Source organism: Anabrus simplex, chromosome 2 (assembly GCF_040414725.1).
Source record: "Anabrus simplex isolate iqAnaSimp1 chromosome 2, ASM4041472v1, whole genome shotgun sequence".
NCBI classification, from domain to species: domain Eukaryota; kingdom Metazoa; phylum Arthropoda; class Insecta; order Orthoptera; family Tettigoniidae; genus Anabrus; species Anabrus simplex.
The window spans coordinates 978240656-978257072 of NC_090266.1; the positions used below are offsets into that span (position 1 = coordinate 978240656).

A 16417-nucleotide genomic window follows, 5' to 3' on the forward strand; every position below is an offset into this window, starting at 1 on the left:
TGCAAATCATAGTCATAATTTTTAATGTGTATATTATTCTTGTGTTTTAAATATTGTTATCACTGAAATTAGATTTACATTCAATGTAATGAAATTTGTAACAACAATCCAAATATGACAAACCTTGAGGCAATTGTATAGGGTGATGATGCTTGTGAATAAAAGTGAAACATGTCCCGGTAAATTAGTGTTGTAACATTACAACTTAGCAACACAAACTGTAATTTGTATTGAAAAGGTGGATCAAAATAACCAATAAATTGTTAGTATATCATAGCATAGTTCAATACGGATCTAATAATGAGATTAGTTACATATAATAAGTGGTATGTTCCGAGCTGTCAGCGGAGAGATGGCGTGGAATGACATTAGTAGACGAATAAGTTTGAATGGCGTTTATAAAAGTAGGAAAGATCACAATATGAAGATAAAGTTGGAATTCAAGAGGACAAACTGGGGCAAATATTCATTTATAGGAAGGGGAGTTAGGGATTGGAATAACTTACGAAGGGAGATGTTCAATAAATTTCCAATTTCTTTGAAATCATTTAGGAAAAGGCTAGGAAAGCAACAGATAGGGAATCTGCCACCTGGGCGACTGCCCTAAATGCAGATCAGTATTGACTGATTGATTGACAGACTACACAATTAAAAAGTAGACAAAAGCAAATGAAACCATAGAAATAAATATTTTACCAACTTACATAATGATGGTCCATATGCTGGTTCACATCGTGGACAGTGGTATTTGTCAAGATCGACACTTTGGTACTCTTGAACACCTACACAGCTATAAATCAGAAAGAGACAATTTTTGCCATGAACAACACACTTGAATTTCCCTGACTCTTGAAATAACAAAATCACAGTTACAAAAGGATAAAATACAATACAGAGAAGTTATGCCACCTCATGATCAGAACACACTTAAACAGCAAATAATGGGCAAAAACGAAAAATTTCAGGACAAAATCTGAACAAGAGTAAGCAAAGAGATCAGTATAATTTCTAGACAAATAATAGCACAATTAGCTCAACAAATTATAACATTTTTCAAAATATTTAATTTTGTAACTCTAAATACCTAAACTCATATTTCTAACTGAAGAATAACAAAACTAAAAGCTGAGCACTAAAATACAGGCTAGCTCCTCCAGAAAAAACAAAAAAAGAGCATTACTTTTTTTAGGAGAGTCTATTTTTCATTATATTTGAACTAGTACGTAAGCCTGTCTTCAACACTCGAAATGAATGTGTGAGAGGTAATTGGAAAATTTAAATTGACATGGTTAATGTATCTTGTGAATAAAAATTACACAGAGTCAACAGTCATAATTAATATTTAAGAAGTAATTGGAAATTTTAAGTGGACTTGTTAATATATTTTATGAATAAAAATTACACTTTCCATACTACATGTAAGACATCTGAATAAAATCTGGACAGCGGAAGCAGGACATGTTTTTCTCCTTATACTCCGGTTTTCCCCGTCATCTTTCATTCCAGCAACACTCTCCATTCACATTTCATAGCATCTATCATTCATTAATAAATCACTTTGGGAGTGGCGACCCCATCGTACTAACATCCTATATCTGCTTCATTCATTACATCCCTGACCCGGTCAATGACTGGAAAACAGGTTGTAGGTTTTCATTTTCAGTAACTTCAGTGAATGGTAACAGAGACTGTCAAAATGGTATTACTGACATTCCACAAAACCAGATTTTGAAACATATTTTACATCTGGTTTTTTTTTTCTTTTCATCCAAGTGAGAGTTGTACTTCGACATCTATGGATTTGCGTATTCTTGAGTAAGCTACCAAGGTGTTCATGGCTAACACTTGGAGTGCAGAGATTTATCTCAACTTTATGTAAAGTTTGTTCCTGTGACAATGTGACAGAATGTTAAATTTGAGGAAACTCATTCTGTTTAAGAACAAACAATATATCAAGATTCTTTCTTCCTCTTCCTTGGGGTCGGCACTTAAGATCCAGCCCAGATTTACGGCTGGGTGCCTTTCATGATGCGAAACCTATGTGAGGAGAGGTACCGTATTCGTTATCGTGTGTTCTTGAAGTGGTTTGTAGTGTGAAGTGATATCTGTATAGGAAGATGAGTATTAAGACTAACACAAACATCCAGTCCTTGAGCTAGAGGAATTAACTGTATGAATGCCAGGCCCTCTGAACAAAAAGGCCACTAAAATGATTATTCAACCAAGGATAGAGTCTATGAGATATCACAACCCCTAAAGCTGAGCCAGTCAGAATTAACACACGAAAGGTATTTTTGTCCATTTCAGTGCAGTCAATCTTGTTCCGTTGCACATACCAGCCTTACTGACTTCATTAACACCATTACATTCTACAGAATCAATGTTAGTGTATGTTATTTGGACACCTATTAAAATATTCAGAAACTGTTGGTTGATGATGTTAACTTGTTAGTTTGTTTGGCATCAAGTTGCTACTTTAAAAGAAGTTAAAACTCTCACTTGGATGAAAAGAAAAAACAGATGTAACATATGTTTCAAAATCTGGTTTTGTGGAATCTCAGTAATACCATTTTGACAGTCTCTGTTACCATTCACTGAAGTTATTGAAAATGAAAACCTACAACCTGTTTTCCAGTCATTGACCGGGTCAGGAATGTAATGAATGAAGCAGATATAGGCTGTTAGTACGATGGGGTCGCCACTCCCAAAGTGATTTATTAATGAATGATAGATGCTATGAAATGAGAATGGAGAGAGTTGCTGGAATGAAAGATGACAGGGAAAACCGGAGTACAAGGAGAAAAACATGTCCCGCCTCCGCTTTGTCCAGCACAAATCTCACATAGAGTGACCGGGATTTGAACCACGGTATCCAGCGGTGAGAGGCCGACGCACTGCCATCTGAGCCACGGAGGCTACATTCACTGAAGTTACTATAATATATTTATTTTCCTCCAGGTCTTACAGTATTCAAACCTAATTGATCACAATGGAAAAAAATAGCAACATTTACAAACCCAAGCAAAACTAGGGAAAAAATTACAAGCTACCAAAAAATAAAACCCACAATCATACCAAATACCATTCTCCTATTCAGAGAAAGGATGTTCAATACACAATAAACAAACAACCACCTAATTTTTCAACAGGTGAAATTTAAAACAAAGAATGAACAAAGAATAAAAACCTTCCTCTCCAATCCTGGTTGAATCAGCAAGTCTTGATCTATTTACATTCCTTTCCACGTGCAAGAGCCCAGCAGCTCTTGTCCTAAGTCATGTTTCTTTGTTTCTCGACAAGGCTGCAGGCCCATTATCGCGATCTACCTGACTGTACAAGACTTGCTGATTCACCCACATCATTTCTCTACTTTGCTGAGTCTCGTGCCTACCTTTCTCTTTACTTTCTGGTTTTTTTTTGCTATGGGCTTTACGTCGCACCGACACAGATAGGTCTTATGGCGACGAGCTCTTTACTTTTAATTCACTACTTAGGTACTCAATATAAACAAGGCAAGATATTACACACACTGTCCTACACATTTAATTTCATGCCCAATTGTCTCTTCCTTTAGCCACTTCTTGTAATTCTTACACACATACCAATTCAGATTCCCTACCCTAAATGAATTTACACAGCCACTTCCTTTAATTTTCTAGCACATTTTTTCTTACAGCACATAAATACCAATTCAGATTTCCTACCCTATTCCATTCTTTACTCACCCAATAATTTTCTGCTCGTAACTGTTTTAGTAGTTCCTGCTGCCTTACATTCAAAAGTTTCACTCTCACTTTTTCTGTTTCTTTACATCGGCCTAGCAAGTGCATATCCTCATTCACTTCTCCACACAATATACATAGTGAATTATCTTTATTTCTAATCCACTCCTTGTTTTTGTATACGCACAACACACACCACAATAAATCGCCTCTCACTGATCTATCCACATTACCAATATTAATCCTTGTTACATGGCGTACCTTCTTAAAATGCTCTGGGATGCTCTCTTCCTACATTCCTCCATCTGTCGTTGCATCTGAATATCCTTAACCCTCCTTAAAATCGTTTTCCGACTCCTGCTACCCCTCTTATTCCAAACTACATGCTGTATGTATCCCATGCCCAACCTTTCCACATATATTTTGATCTTCGACAGCCAGCTCCAGGCATACATACTTTTCAGCTGTTGCCGGAAGGCTGATGGTACAACTATACCCCCTCCCCTCTCTTTAATCACATCCAATAGTTAAGTCCCCCATCACACATTCAACTATATACTCCCCACAAATTAATATCGCCGCTGCATTTGCAGTACATTGCGAGAGTTGCATCAACGTCTTACTGAATTTATAAATAATCTGATTTAGCATGGCTCTTCCTTCCTCTAGACCCCGTAGTCCAGCTCCATACATTACTTTGCTCAGCACTAATGACTTTAACACCATCCTTTGAATACTATACTTTATAGCCGGGAACCTAGCCTCCAAAATCTTTACAACTGAGAGAGCCGCCGTCCCCTTGCATTTTGCCCTTTTAATTTGATCCCCCCATCCCCCTCTTTTGTTTAAAAACACTCCTAGGTATTCCAAATTATCTACCTCTTCAATCATCTCCTCCTGGACCACCCATTTCCTCTTCTCCTTTCTCGCGCTGTTCTTTCAGACTACCATTAACTTCGACTTATTACAGTGAATTTTTAGGGATCACATCCTAGCATACTCGGAGACCGCCCTTAAACATCTCTGCGGACCCCACCCTGTTAAAGTCATAAATATTACATACATCTGTATATCATCATTATAGACCGTTATGCATTTCAGCGTTCAGTCTGCAAGCCTCTGTAAATTTACTAAATGTCTCCACAATCCTCTATTTGCAACTATTGCTGTGGCCTCAGTTAGGTCTATACCTCTTATCTTTAAATCATTAGAAATTGAGTCTAACGATCATTGTTGTGATCTCCCTCTACTCCTCTTACCCTCCATAACTGAATCTATTATTCTCCTAGGTAGCCTATCCTCTATTCGCCTCACATTATCCCAAAACCAAAGCCAGTTTATGCATACAGCTTCATCCATCGAGTTCAATCATAACTTAGCCCTCATCTCCTCATTCAGAGTACCCTCCTGCCATTGTTCCCACCTGTTTGTACCAGCAATCATTCTTGCTACGTTCATGTCTGTTACTTCTAACTTATAAGATACCCTGAGTCCACCCAGCTTTCGCTCCTGTAAAGCAAAGTTGGTCTGAAAACAGACCAATGTAAAGATAATTTGGTCCGGGAGCTGACTTACTTCTTACAGAATACTGTTGATCGCAACTGCGTGCTCACTGCATTAGCTTAACTGCACCTTGATTCAATCTCACTTACGATATTACCATCATAGGAAAACACACAACCTAAATACCTGAAATTATCTACCTGTTGCAGCTTTGTATCACCAATCTGACATTCAATTCTCTCAAATATCTTACCTACTGACATCAATTTAGTCTTCAAAAGGCTAATTTTCATACCATACTCATTGCACCTATTTTCAAGTTGTAAGATATTAGACTGCAGACTTCCGGCACAATCTGCCATTAAGACCAAGTCATCAGCATAGGCCAGACTGCTTGCTACATTTCCACCTAACTGAATCCCTCCTTGCCACTTTATACCTTTCAGCAGATGATCCATGTAAACTACGAACAACAAAGGTGAAAGATTACAGCCTTATCTAACCCCTGTAAGTACCCTGAACCAAGAACTCATTCTACCATCAATTCTCACTGAAGACCAATTGTCAACAGGAAAGGTTTCGTGTTCATTTCCGTACTTGGTGGGCTCCTTGCCGGCAGATGGTATATAGACTGGCCAGGAAATTTGAAACAGAAGGCAACATACTGGAGAGAAAACAGCCCCGAATCAAGCCGGTCCGCTCACCAGAGAATGTTGCTGCAGTGAGAGCGGCTGTGGCTCGGAGCCCCTCCAAATCCACTAGAACTGCACGTGTTCGGCTGGGCATCTCTCGTCGGTCAATTCAGAGAATACTGCAGTCTGACCTTGACGTGTTTTCATACAAAATGACAATAGGTCATAAACTAACGGCGCTTGACGAGCAACGGCAAGTACAGTTTGCTGCGTGGGCTATTGCAGAAGGTGATCCCGTATTGCACAACAGATGGTTCAGCAAAGAGGCACACGTCTATCTCAATGGTGTAGTGAACAAACAGAATGTCCGGTTTTGGGCGAAAGAACGGCCTGCTCTTGTGCACGAGGTTGAAAGTCATGGTGCGAAAGTGTGTGCGTGGGCTGCAATTTCCTGTCATGGAATAATTGGGCCAAACTTTTTCAATGACACAGTCAATAGTGCGCGTTACTTGGACATGTTGACAAACAGTTTCCTTCCACAACTCTTTGCATCACAACTACCAATAGACAAACAATGGTTCATGCAAGATGGAGCTCGTCTGCACACAGCAAATGTAGTTCTGGACTTCCTGAATGAACATTTTGGGCCCCGTGTGATATACCATCGATATCACGAGCGTTTTCAGAGCAGCTCAATCTGGCCACCACATAGCCCCGATCTCAATCCCTGCGACCTCTTCCTGTGGGGATATTTGAAGGAGACAATCTACCGCCATAAACCAGAAAATGTACAGCAATTGCAAGCGGCAATTGTGACTTTCTTCCAAGGGTTGAATGAGGACTTGTGTCGTAGAGTGATCATGAACATGCTCAATTTCTGCCAGCCTGATCTGACCATGGTGACGTTTTTGGAACCTTATAATCTTTGATATATCCTCCTAGATTTTAACCCTCTGTCAGTCGATAATTTCGACACGATGACGTGCAGCATGTAGGAGGTGCCACTGTGTTCTTAGTTTCAAAAATACCTTTCCTATAGACATGTTTGGATATAATTGAGTTAAATAAATAATGTTGACATTCCTTTTACTCTTATTTCTATTGTTAACAGCAACAATAAAAACTGCAGGTTGTTTTACCTCGTTTCAAATATTACAAGAATACTCAGTGTCATACCTCTTAGGTAGTATTTATTTCACACACAATAATATACCCAATAACAAGAACTATAGCATGATATACCGTAACCTTATTCACAGAATTTGAAGTAATAATAATGTAAAAAACAGAAAAGTATGCAACGTGGTATAAAACTAAAGAAAAAATACAGAATGAACTGTATCTTTCCTTTTATTTTCCCAAGTCCAGATTTTCGAAGCATTCATGACAAATCATTCTTCCATAATGTTTCTTACACTTCTTGCAGCTGTGTCTTGTCATTCTAGGGATCCTCTTCGGTTTAGCAAGCCTGCAAGTGTCACATCGTTTCTTTTCAGCAAGTGGAGGAAGGGTAGTTCCAGTGGCTATTGCTTCTTTGTCTTGCTCTGCAGGTCAGTACTTTTCAAGTTGGAAATGCAGTGTCGATTGGAGACCTCTTGGATTCAGGCTCCTTCACCTAATCTCTTCTGAAACCAACTGCTCAGATAGTGTTCTCAGAAACAATCTACTCATTCCGTTCCCAATAGCCACTACTTGAATATTTATGCCAGCCACATGCAACATAGCAAAAAAAGTAACTAGTGACCAATGTGTTGTATTTCGGGCCATGTTGCAATTTCCACACATTTTATCCACGACATCTACTCCACCCTTTGTTCCGTTGTAGCATGTCGTAATTATAGGTTTGGCATTTTCTCCAGTTTCATCATCAATCCAGCCGTCATCCAAACAATGACTGGAAACGAGCAGGAGAATTCTGTTTTTCTTAGGTACATAGGAGACTAAAGTGACATGTTCATTGAAACCAAACATTGATGACTTTACTGTCCTGTGTTTCACATTCGTAAGCTCAGCTGGCAGATATCTTTTATTCTTTCTAATGGTGCCGACATAAGATAATCTCTTATTCTTCAAGTCAACTATCAAGTTAAAGTCTGTGAACCAATTATCCACCGTAATATTACGACCTGTGCTATGGATAGGCTGTGCCAACCGCTTAACAACATCTGATGGTGTATTACTGATATGAAATGGCCCCTCTGGCTGTTTCCCTGGGTAACTTTCCAAATTATGACAATAGAAAGTTTTTGCATCCAATAGGGCATGTATTTTTATCCCGTATTTGGCTGGTTTTGATGCGATATACTGCTTAAACCGGCATCTTCAACGAAAGGCTTCAAGCTTTTCATCTATTGTTACGAATGCCCCAAGGGAATAGTTCTTCTTACAGCTGTCAAAAAATTATTGAAATACTTCCCTGATAGCTGCCAAATTGTCTAACTTCTTACGCTCCTCTCTTGTAACCCTGTGATCAAAACGAAAGCAACAAAGCAATAATTTAAAACACCTCAAATTCATAACAAGACGGATTTTTTCCACTCCATTGCCGTCCATGCCCCACAAGTCCTCCAGCATTATTCTGTTGGCATGTAAAGTATAAGCCAAATATAAAAGTCCTAAGAATGCCTTTATTACAATGATATCAGTCACTTTCGCATCTCTTTCCCTTGAGAAAATATCCTCTTACATATTCTATATACTGTACTGATTTGTATATCGAACAACATTATGTAACATTTTGTTACCTATAAACAATTTCCAATGCTCACCTTCATCTTTTACATGATGTGCATCACCAATAACTCCTGGCAGTTTGGTGAGCAAATTATGTGGGGGTGTTTTCTTCCTACGATTAGATTCAGGGTGCTTACCGCATTTTGTGTTTCCATCCTTCCCAGCATAAAACAGGATGTCCCTGAGCAGAGGTTCATCTACCGCTCCACTTTCCTCAGTACTGGAGTTGTCTTCTCTGCTCTCAGCCGGAAGATCTTCAGCGTCAGTATCACTGTCCTCTTCATTCTATTGCTCTTCGTCAAAATTATCATCAGTAAGTAAACAGTGCATTAATTCCAAGTCACTGGGATTGTTTAAACTGAAAAACTGACGGTTATCGGCCATACCAAAAACACGAAAGGTTTACGTCGCGTGGCATCGGTAGGCGCCATCGTTCAGTATCCCAACACTAATGTTATCAACAATGACAACTTCTCAACTGTATTGTAAGACACTGGCAGCTATGAAGATACCGTGAGTGCAGGTCCACCAGACGCAGGCGCTGTGAAGCAGGCCGCAAAAAACTACCGCTGCCACCGTCTGGATACAGCACGACCGACGGAGGGTTAACAAAGGCATGCCACTTCTCAGTGGGTTTTCTGCAAATTTCAGTCTTGCCATGCTTTCATGCAGAGTTTTAATGCCTTATCACAGGTATTGTTCCACCATTTGTGCTTAAGTTTCCTCAGTGATATGTTGGTGCACTTGGTTGCTTTTACAAGTTCGTCTTTAAGTTCTGACCAATTAGTAGCATTTTGCTCAGTGATAACTGGCCAAGAAAGAGCTTGAGATTTGCTTCAGATTCTCTGGGTTGATTTGTGGTTTTCGTTGTGATCTACATTTGGGTCTGTTAGGTTGAAACTTCACCCTGATAAAAGATAAGTGACAATCAGATTCGATGATACCCTTCTTGACTTTTACATTCATGGTCTCATTTTGGTTTCTCTTTGTAATAGCCACATGGTCTACCTGAAATTCTCCTAAATGGATGTTCGGAGACCGCCCGGTTGTTTTTCTTCTACAGGTGTGCTAGAAAATGAGTTTACATTATTTTCAGATCAAAAGGTTTGACAGAAGTTGATTTATCTTCCTTCATTTTTATTGGTTCTTTTATGGGCAGGGTAGAGTCCTATGGTGGCTTTGTACTTCCTTACTTTGCCTATGCATTGAAATCTGTCAGCAAAATGTTGACATGATAATTAGGAATTTGGACAGTTGTTTCTTCTACGAGGTCCGAGAATTCTTCCACCTTTTCTGGGTCTTTCTGTTTGTAATTATTTGTAGGTGCATGAGCAATGATCAGTGAGTAGGCTTTGTTTCCAGATTTGATTGCTAGCACTGACATTTTTTCAGAGGGAGATGTGAAACTCATAGCTGAATTTACGATAATCTACCTTACCGCAAACCCGGTGCCAAATTGCAATGGTGTACTGAGGACTCAAATTGCTGATTAACCTTTCTATATTCGGTAGTTTCCTGACTTGAAGTGATTTTCATCTGTATATCTGGTTTCCTTCTGGTTGCTTTACATGTTATAAACCTCATTTTTGGTCCGTATTGAAAATTTTTTAACAGTTCAACAATAATAAAGGTGTTTTAATTTATTCCACCTATTCAATACTTATATTTTCACTTATAGTTGTTACATAATTAAATTCTTAGTTACATGGGACATGTTTCGCCCTCAATTAAGGGCATCTTCAGCCTAAATACAATAATCAAAAATACAACTAAATTAAAAGTGGAAGTTAAATACAATCATCAAAAATACAACTAAAATAAAAAATGGAAGTTAAAAGTTTAATCTGTTATTAAAATTCGGAACAATAAAAATGTGAAAAATGATAAAATAAAAAGATGCTAATGGAAAACTGTCTTATGATTAAACTATAATCTTGTCGGAGACTAAAACTTCTATTAAAATTCTAATTAAAACAGTTCATATAAAATATTGGAAAATCAAAGTGGTAGTAATAAAAAGCCAACGACATGAGGGCGTGTACACAAGCATAAACTTGATTGTCATGAATACAATCTTTTCAAGGCCGCTGATGAAATTCGTAGCAAGTAAGGCAGAAGCGTCTATTGAAAAATTGTAAGAGGCCGTTAGCACCGGTAGGTAATAAAATGGCTGAATCCTTGCCAGAAAATGTCAACAGATGCAGAAATAAGTTTTCTGTAAGAGAAGGAAAAGAAGAAATAAGAAATTGAACGTAAGGAGAGAATTCTGTCTTACATAATTTTGAAACAGATGAGGACTTACATGTAAGTGGAAGTTGTTATTTGTTAACTACTGTTGAATTGGTTGCTGCCCGTCTGTTGGCTCTGAGTCTGGTGTTATAACTGTGCTGCAGAGGCGGTAGTGAACTCGGAGAGGAAGGAATAGGGGAGTGCGGAAGGGAGGAGAGGATGGGTGGAGTCAAATGTGACGAGGCTGACAAAGGGGCGGAGTCAACTGCATTGCTGGAAGTAGGCCTAATATCTGTAGGTATGGGAGGAGTATTAGGGTTTGAAGAATTAAATATATTAGGTATCCTAAATTTATTCGAACTAACTGACTTTAATAATTCCGGCATTAATTCATGTAGCATACTTTTATTGTCCGTAGTTTCATTGAGATTCGTTTGCTTATTGTACGTCTAATCTAAATAGATGTATAAACTTTCTAATTCGTTCAGCATTCTTCCTTTTTGTATGTTTCTAATTATCGCTAAGTCTACAAAAAGGAAGAATGCTGAACGAATTAGAAAGTCTTTCTCTATGGATTCAAATCTGTGACCAGTCTCCCTCATATGCAAACTCATCGCTGAGTATTTCCTATGTTTTTCCGCGTTAACATGTTCCATGTATCTTGTCATAAAATTTCTCCCAGTCTGTCCAACATATGAAAAATTACACTGAGTACATTTAAGTCTGTATACTCCCGATCCTAAATAACGATTCTTATCATAATTAACTTTTTTATGATTAAAGAATATGGACTGGTTAGTATTAGTAGTTCTAAAAGCTATATTAAAATTATGTTTCTTGAATACGCTAGTAATCTGGTGTATAGCTGGATTATTAAAAGTGAATGTAGCATACTCAGTTTTTTTGGTCTTTTCTGGTATCAGATTCGTAGATAATTTGTTCTTAATTTTATTGATTAATTTGTTGATCATTTCTATTTTGAAACCATTTTGTTTAGCGAGGTATCCAATATAATTTAATTCTTTCTTCAAATTCTTGGGAGATAGAGGGATTCTAAGTGCTCTATAAATTAGACTGTGAAAAGATGCTTGTTTATGTGAACTCGGGTGTAAAGAGGAATTGTTTATAGTTGTAGATGATTGTGTCGGTTTTCTAAATATTTGGAAATCAAAAGTGTTAACCTTACGCGTAACTGTTATATCTAGAAAATTCAATGAGTTATCGACTTCGTCCTCTCTCGTGAATTTCAAATTAGGTTCGATTTCATTTAATTTATTTAAGATTTCTTGACTATTAGTGACATCTTTGTTTATGATTACAAATGTATCATCTACATATCTCAACCATAAATCTATTCCTTTAATTTTTGCTATTATTTCATTGTGTTCGATTGAATCCATAAATATGTCGGCAAGGATGCCCGATATTGGGTCACCCATTGCTAATCCATTCTGTTTATAAATATTATTGTTAAATGTGAAGTAATTATTGTCTAATACAAACTTTAACAATCTAGTGAATTCTTCTACTTCCATTTTACTAAGATTACTGTGTTTACAAATATTATCATGAATGATATTAAGAGTTTTATCTGTCGGAATATTCACTACGTCATACGAACACATCGTCTGGTTTGGAAGTACGCCAAATCCAAGCAAAATGTCACACAAGTCAATGGAATTTCTTAATGGTTGTTTATTATTAAAAGCGTAATGTCTTTTCAAAAAATTGTGAATGTATTTGGAGACTTTATACGTGGGAGAATTACGGCAATTGATAATCGGACGAATCAGAATATCTTTTTTATGTATTTTGGGCATAGCTCTAGTTTCCGGGAGCCTAGGATTCATATTGACAAGTTTTAATTGTTCTTGTTCAGTAAAGAGAGATGTGGATCTTTTAAGTAAGGCTTTTAAGTTGCGTTGAATTTTAGCTAGCGGATTTTTTGTTACTAATGTGTATTTGTTATTATCAAAAAATTCTTCAGTTTTCTTGATATATGTATCTTTATCCATCAAAACGATCGCACCCCCCTTGTCAGCCTTGGTTACTATAATATTGTTATCTTCAATTTTCTGTGGAAGATAAGATTGAGCTGAGAGTTATATTTTATGTTGGAGGAATGTCTAAGCGTTGTGTGTGCTAATTTGAATATGTATTTACTGTTATTGGTGTGGATGAGTTGTGTTTGATATGCGAGCTTGTTGTGTACTACTTCGTGTTCTTCTTGGGCTCAAATTAGCTGCTGTGAGGGGAAGAGAAGGAGGGGAAGGGAGAGTTGCTGTTGTGGGGGTAGGGGTGGAGCTAGATGTGTTGTTCGATGTTTCTCTGTCGCGTGTCGTGTTCTGTTTATTGATTATCTTAAGGTAACAGTTATTTAGGGTGGGGATAACTGTATTGAAGATGTTAGCTTTTTCTGCAATTTCATTTATGTTGTAATTTGGATTGGTATACTGATCTAGAGTTATGTAAAATTATTCTGTTATGTTGAGCAGGGGGCCCTTGGGGTTTATGTTCAGGATTTGCATGTCGTTCTCGATGTTTGCGAAACTGCGATACATTCCCGGATGATGTTCTCGGTCGCCCGGAAAACCAATGACCCGAGAAAACTTATTTCAATCACTAGGGCCTGGGGTAGTTTCTTTGTCAGCTGACATTTTTATCATTCTAAAAGGCTGAAGGTAATGGGGAGACCGCCAATTGTCTAAGTTACAACTAAGATGATGAGCCTTAGAGGATACCCCAAGATGGGTTCTGGCTGTTCTACGGCTTCTGCATGTAAACCGTCACTAATATGTGGTCCGCGAGAGGTATTTTATTTCGCTCAGGTCTGCCGGCAAGCCGGTTAGGACATCCCTATCCACAACCTGGGACATGCTACGTGCGAGTATCACCTCTCCCCCTGGTTTTACGTCCCACTAATTACTTTTATAACTTTCAGATATGCCGAGGTGCTGGAATTTATTCACGCAGGAGTACTTATACACGCCAGTACATCTCATAGGGCTTACTTATTTGAGCACCATCAAATACCACCAAACTGAGCCAGGATCGAACCTGCCAAACTGGGGTCAGAAAGTCAGCACCTCAGCACACTCAGCCCAGCTATCTATTTCTGTGGTGGGGAATTTTAGAGTGGAGTCCATATAAGAGAAATTATACTTCAAAGGTAGTCTAAAAAAAGATCCACAATTCCAGGAGTATGGTAGGTCTTCTAATCACTAGAGGACAGAATATTTTGAATGAGAAAGATAGCAATGTAATGAGCCAAAATTTCCCATAATAATAAAGCTTTTCTTAAAGGAAACACAAGTGTAAAAAGTAAGCATCAAAGTGTGATGATAAAAGGCTGAGAGATGAACAACCTAGTGATGTCTGTCTATACCTGAACAATAGTCTAGCCACTTGCAAATGCCGGATTTCAGATGCTGAAACACAACCAGGAAAATAGACTGGTAGTTTTTCAAACAATTCTTCAGTCAGGTATGTCAGGATTTACCATATTCATAGTCTTGCCTAACATTCCACTATTTAAAACTTATAACGGACTCACCCAAATCGCCCAACGACTTCAACTGCAGGGATCTACTGTAAAAATTAAAATGTGTGTTCACCTCACTACGGTTTTACTATGAACTGCATACTTGCTATCCAGTCCCACAACTACGTCTTATAACACAATTAACCTCGCTTTTCACCTATCGATGTGTCTCTCACCCGTGCTAAGTTCCCCGGTCCCCTGATATATTCTCTCAATGTTTCCAAAGACGCAACCAGTCCTGATTGGTTTTTCATACATCACGCCTCCTTCTGCTGCCTTCTGGACCATATATAACTTGAGGCTTGCACCATGCTGATCGTTCATTCTGTGAGTGTGCACTGGACCGAGACATCACATCGCCTGCCAACTAAAGAAAGGTAGGACTTTGTCCAACTTTTATCTATTACTCTTAACGAGGACTTAGTCACTACCAAGTTACTATGGACTCTAATTTTCAGTTCTCCATTTCTTTGAATTTAACTGACTGTCTATTCATCTCATGCTAGTGCTTTCTATGATAATTCCGTTTTTTCAAAGGCAAATTTCTTTTCACAGCTGACGGGATAGTGCAGCATTGCGAGATGCTCCACAGCCAGCAAAGTGCATCAACAGAAACAGCCCTGTATTCAAAGAAACTTCAACACATTTTATTTTGAACTACATGCTACGGTCAATGAGGGCACTGAGGGTGGAACAAATGTTTCTGCGTCTTCCACTTGTTTATTTAATGAATGTTTTCATCACTTCGCTTATGTATTTTACTCGTGAGCAGGACTCCTATATCAGGCAAAACTATGCAAACATCACGAATATTGCGGTTAATGATAAATTCATGTAAATTTTTTTTTCCTAGTGGCTTTACGTCACACCGACACAGATATGTCTTGTGACGACGATGGGACAGGAAAGGGCCAGGAGTGGGAAGGAAGCGGCCGTGGCCTTAGTTAAGGTACAGCCCCAGCATTTGCCTGGTGTGAAAATGGGAAACCATGGAAAACCATTTTCAGGGCTGCCGACAATGGGGTTCGAACCTACTATATCCGAATAGTGGATACTGGCCGCACTTAAGCGACTGCAGCTATGGAGCTCGGAATGTAAAAATGTAGATATTAAATCAACTCCTAAATTTGATTTAGGCATTGCCTGGTACTGCCAACTGTTGAATGGGTGTCTCTTTTTCACAACATATGATTGAAAACTATTTTTTAATTACTCACTTTCAGTATTAACTTTATTTTTGTTTAAGCAAAGACTAAGGTAGACCTTCAGTCTACTTCATCTCAAACTACTAATGTATGGGCCTTCAGTCCCCACACCCCCCCCCCCTTTTTTTTAATAAGAGTACCCAAAACAATCTAGTCCAGGGCCATCCAGCCATTGCGCTCCGAGAGCGCGTCCGCGCTCAGGGAGCACTGGGCTGTCAGATTAGCGCTCCTTCCCCTACGACCACTACAGTGTGGCAGCGAGGAGACTTGAGGCGGACGATGTTCGGACCGCGCTGACTAGATATGTACGTACAGTCGTGTGACGGCTTTTGTGGGTTTATTGACATCATACTGATAGGGCTGTTTTACCATAACAAATATACAGCATATACAAATCGAATGGTACTCCGATGTATGGAATGTGCAGGAAACAAAATCAAGTGTTAAGTAAAGAATACTGTAACGCGATTTATTCAAAACTGAAATTTGAACATATCTGAGAGGAAAAATCAACAAAATTTGACCAATATGAACAGCTAGTACAGACCATGAGTGACTTTGGCTCAGCCGTTTTTACGAGCTTTTACTTTTGGAGCAAACAATCTTTTCCAAATTGAGTAGGCCTAAAATATTTCTGGACACAGCTATTCTTAAACAATTGCGCAAGTTTCTAACGCTCATCGTTGCACGATGTTCACTTTGGGTAAGCTTAAGAATCGAAAAGAAACACTCACAAAGGTACGCTGAGCCGGACATTGGCAGAAATTTTACATGCATGTTTATACAAAAGGAGGTATTCTTATTGCGGAAAGCCGCCGTAAAATTCTTCTAAACTTCGTGACATTAGAAAGC

The 16417-nt window shown here is 38.5% G+C and overlaps 1 protein-coding gene across 2 annotated transcripts in view; it reads right to left on the reverse strand.

Annotated features, from left to right (window-relative positions):
- LOC136864592 (histone lysine demethylase PHF8) overlaps positions 1–16417 on the reverse strand; it is a 557749-nt gene that overhangs the window by 524393 nt on the left and 16939 nt on the right. For both annotated transcript variants that reach the window (XM_067141799.2, XM_067141798.2), the window contains exon 2: positions 705–790. In XM_067141799.2, the coding sequence (XP_066997900.1) occupies positions 705–790 (86 nt within the window). The remainder of the gene's footprint in view (positions 1–704; positions 791–16417) is intronic.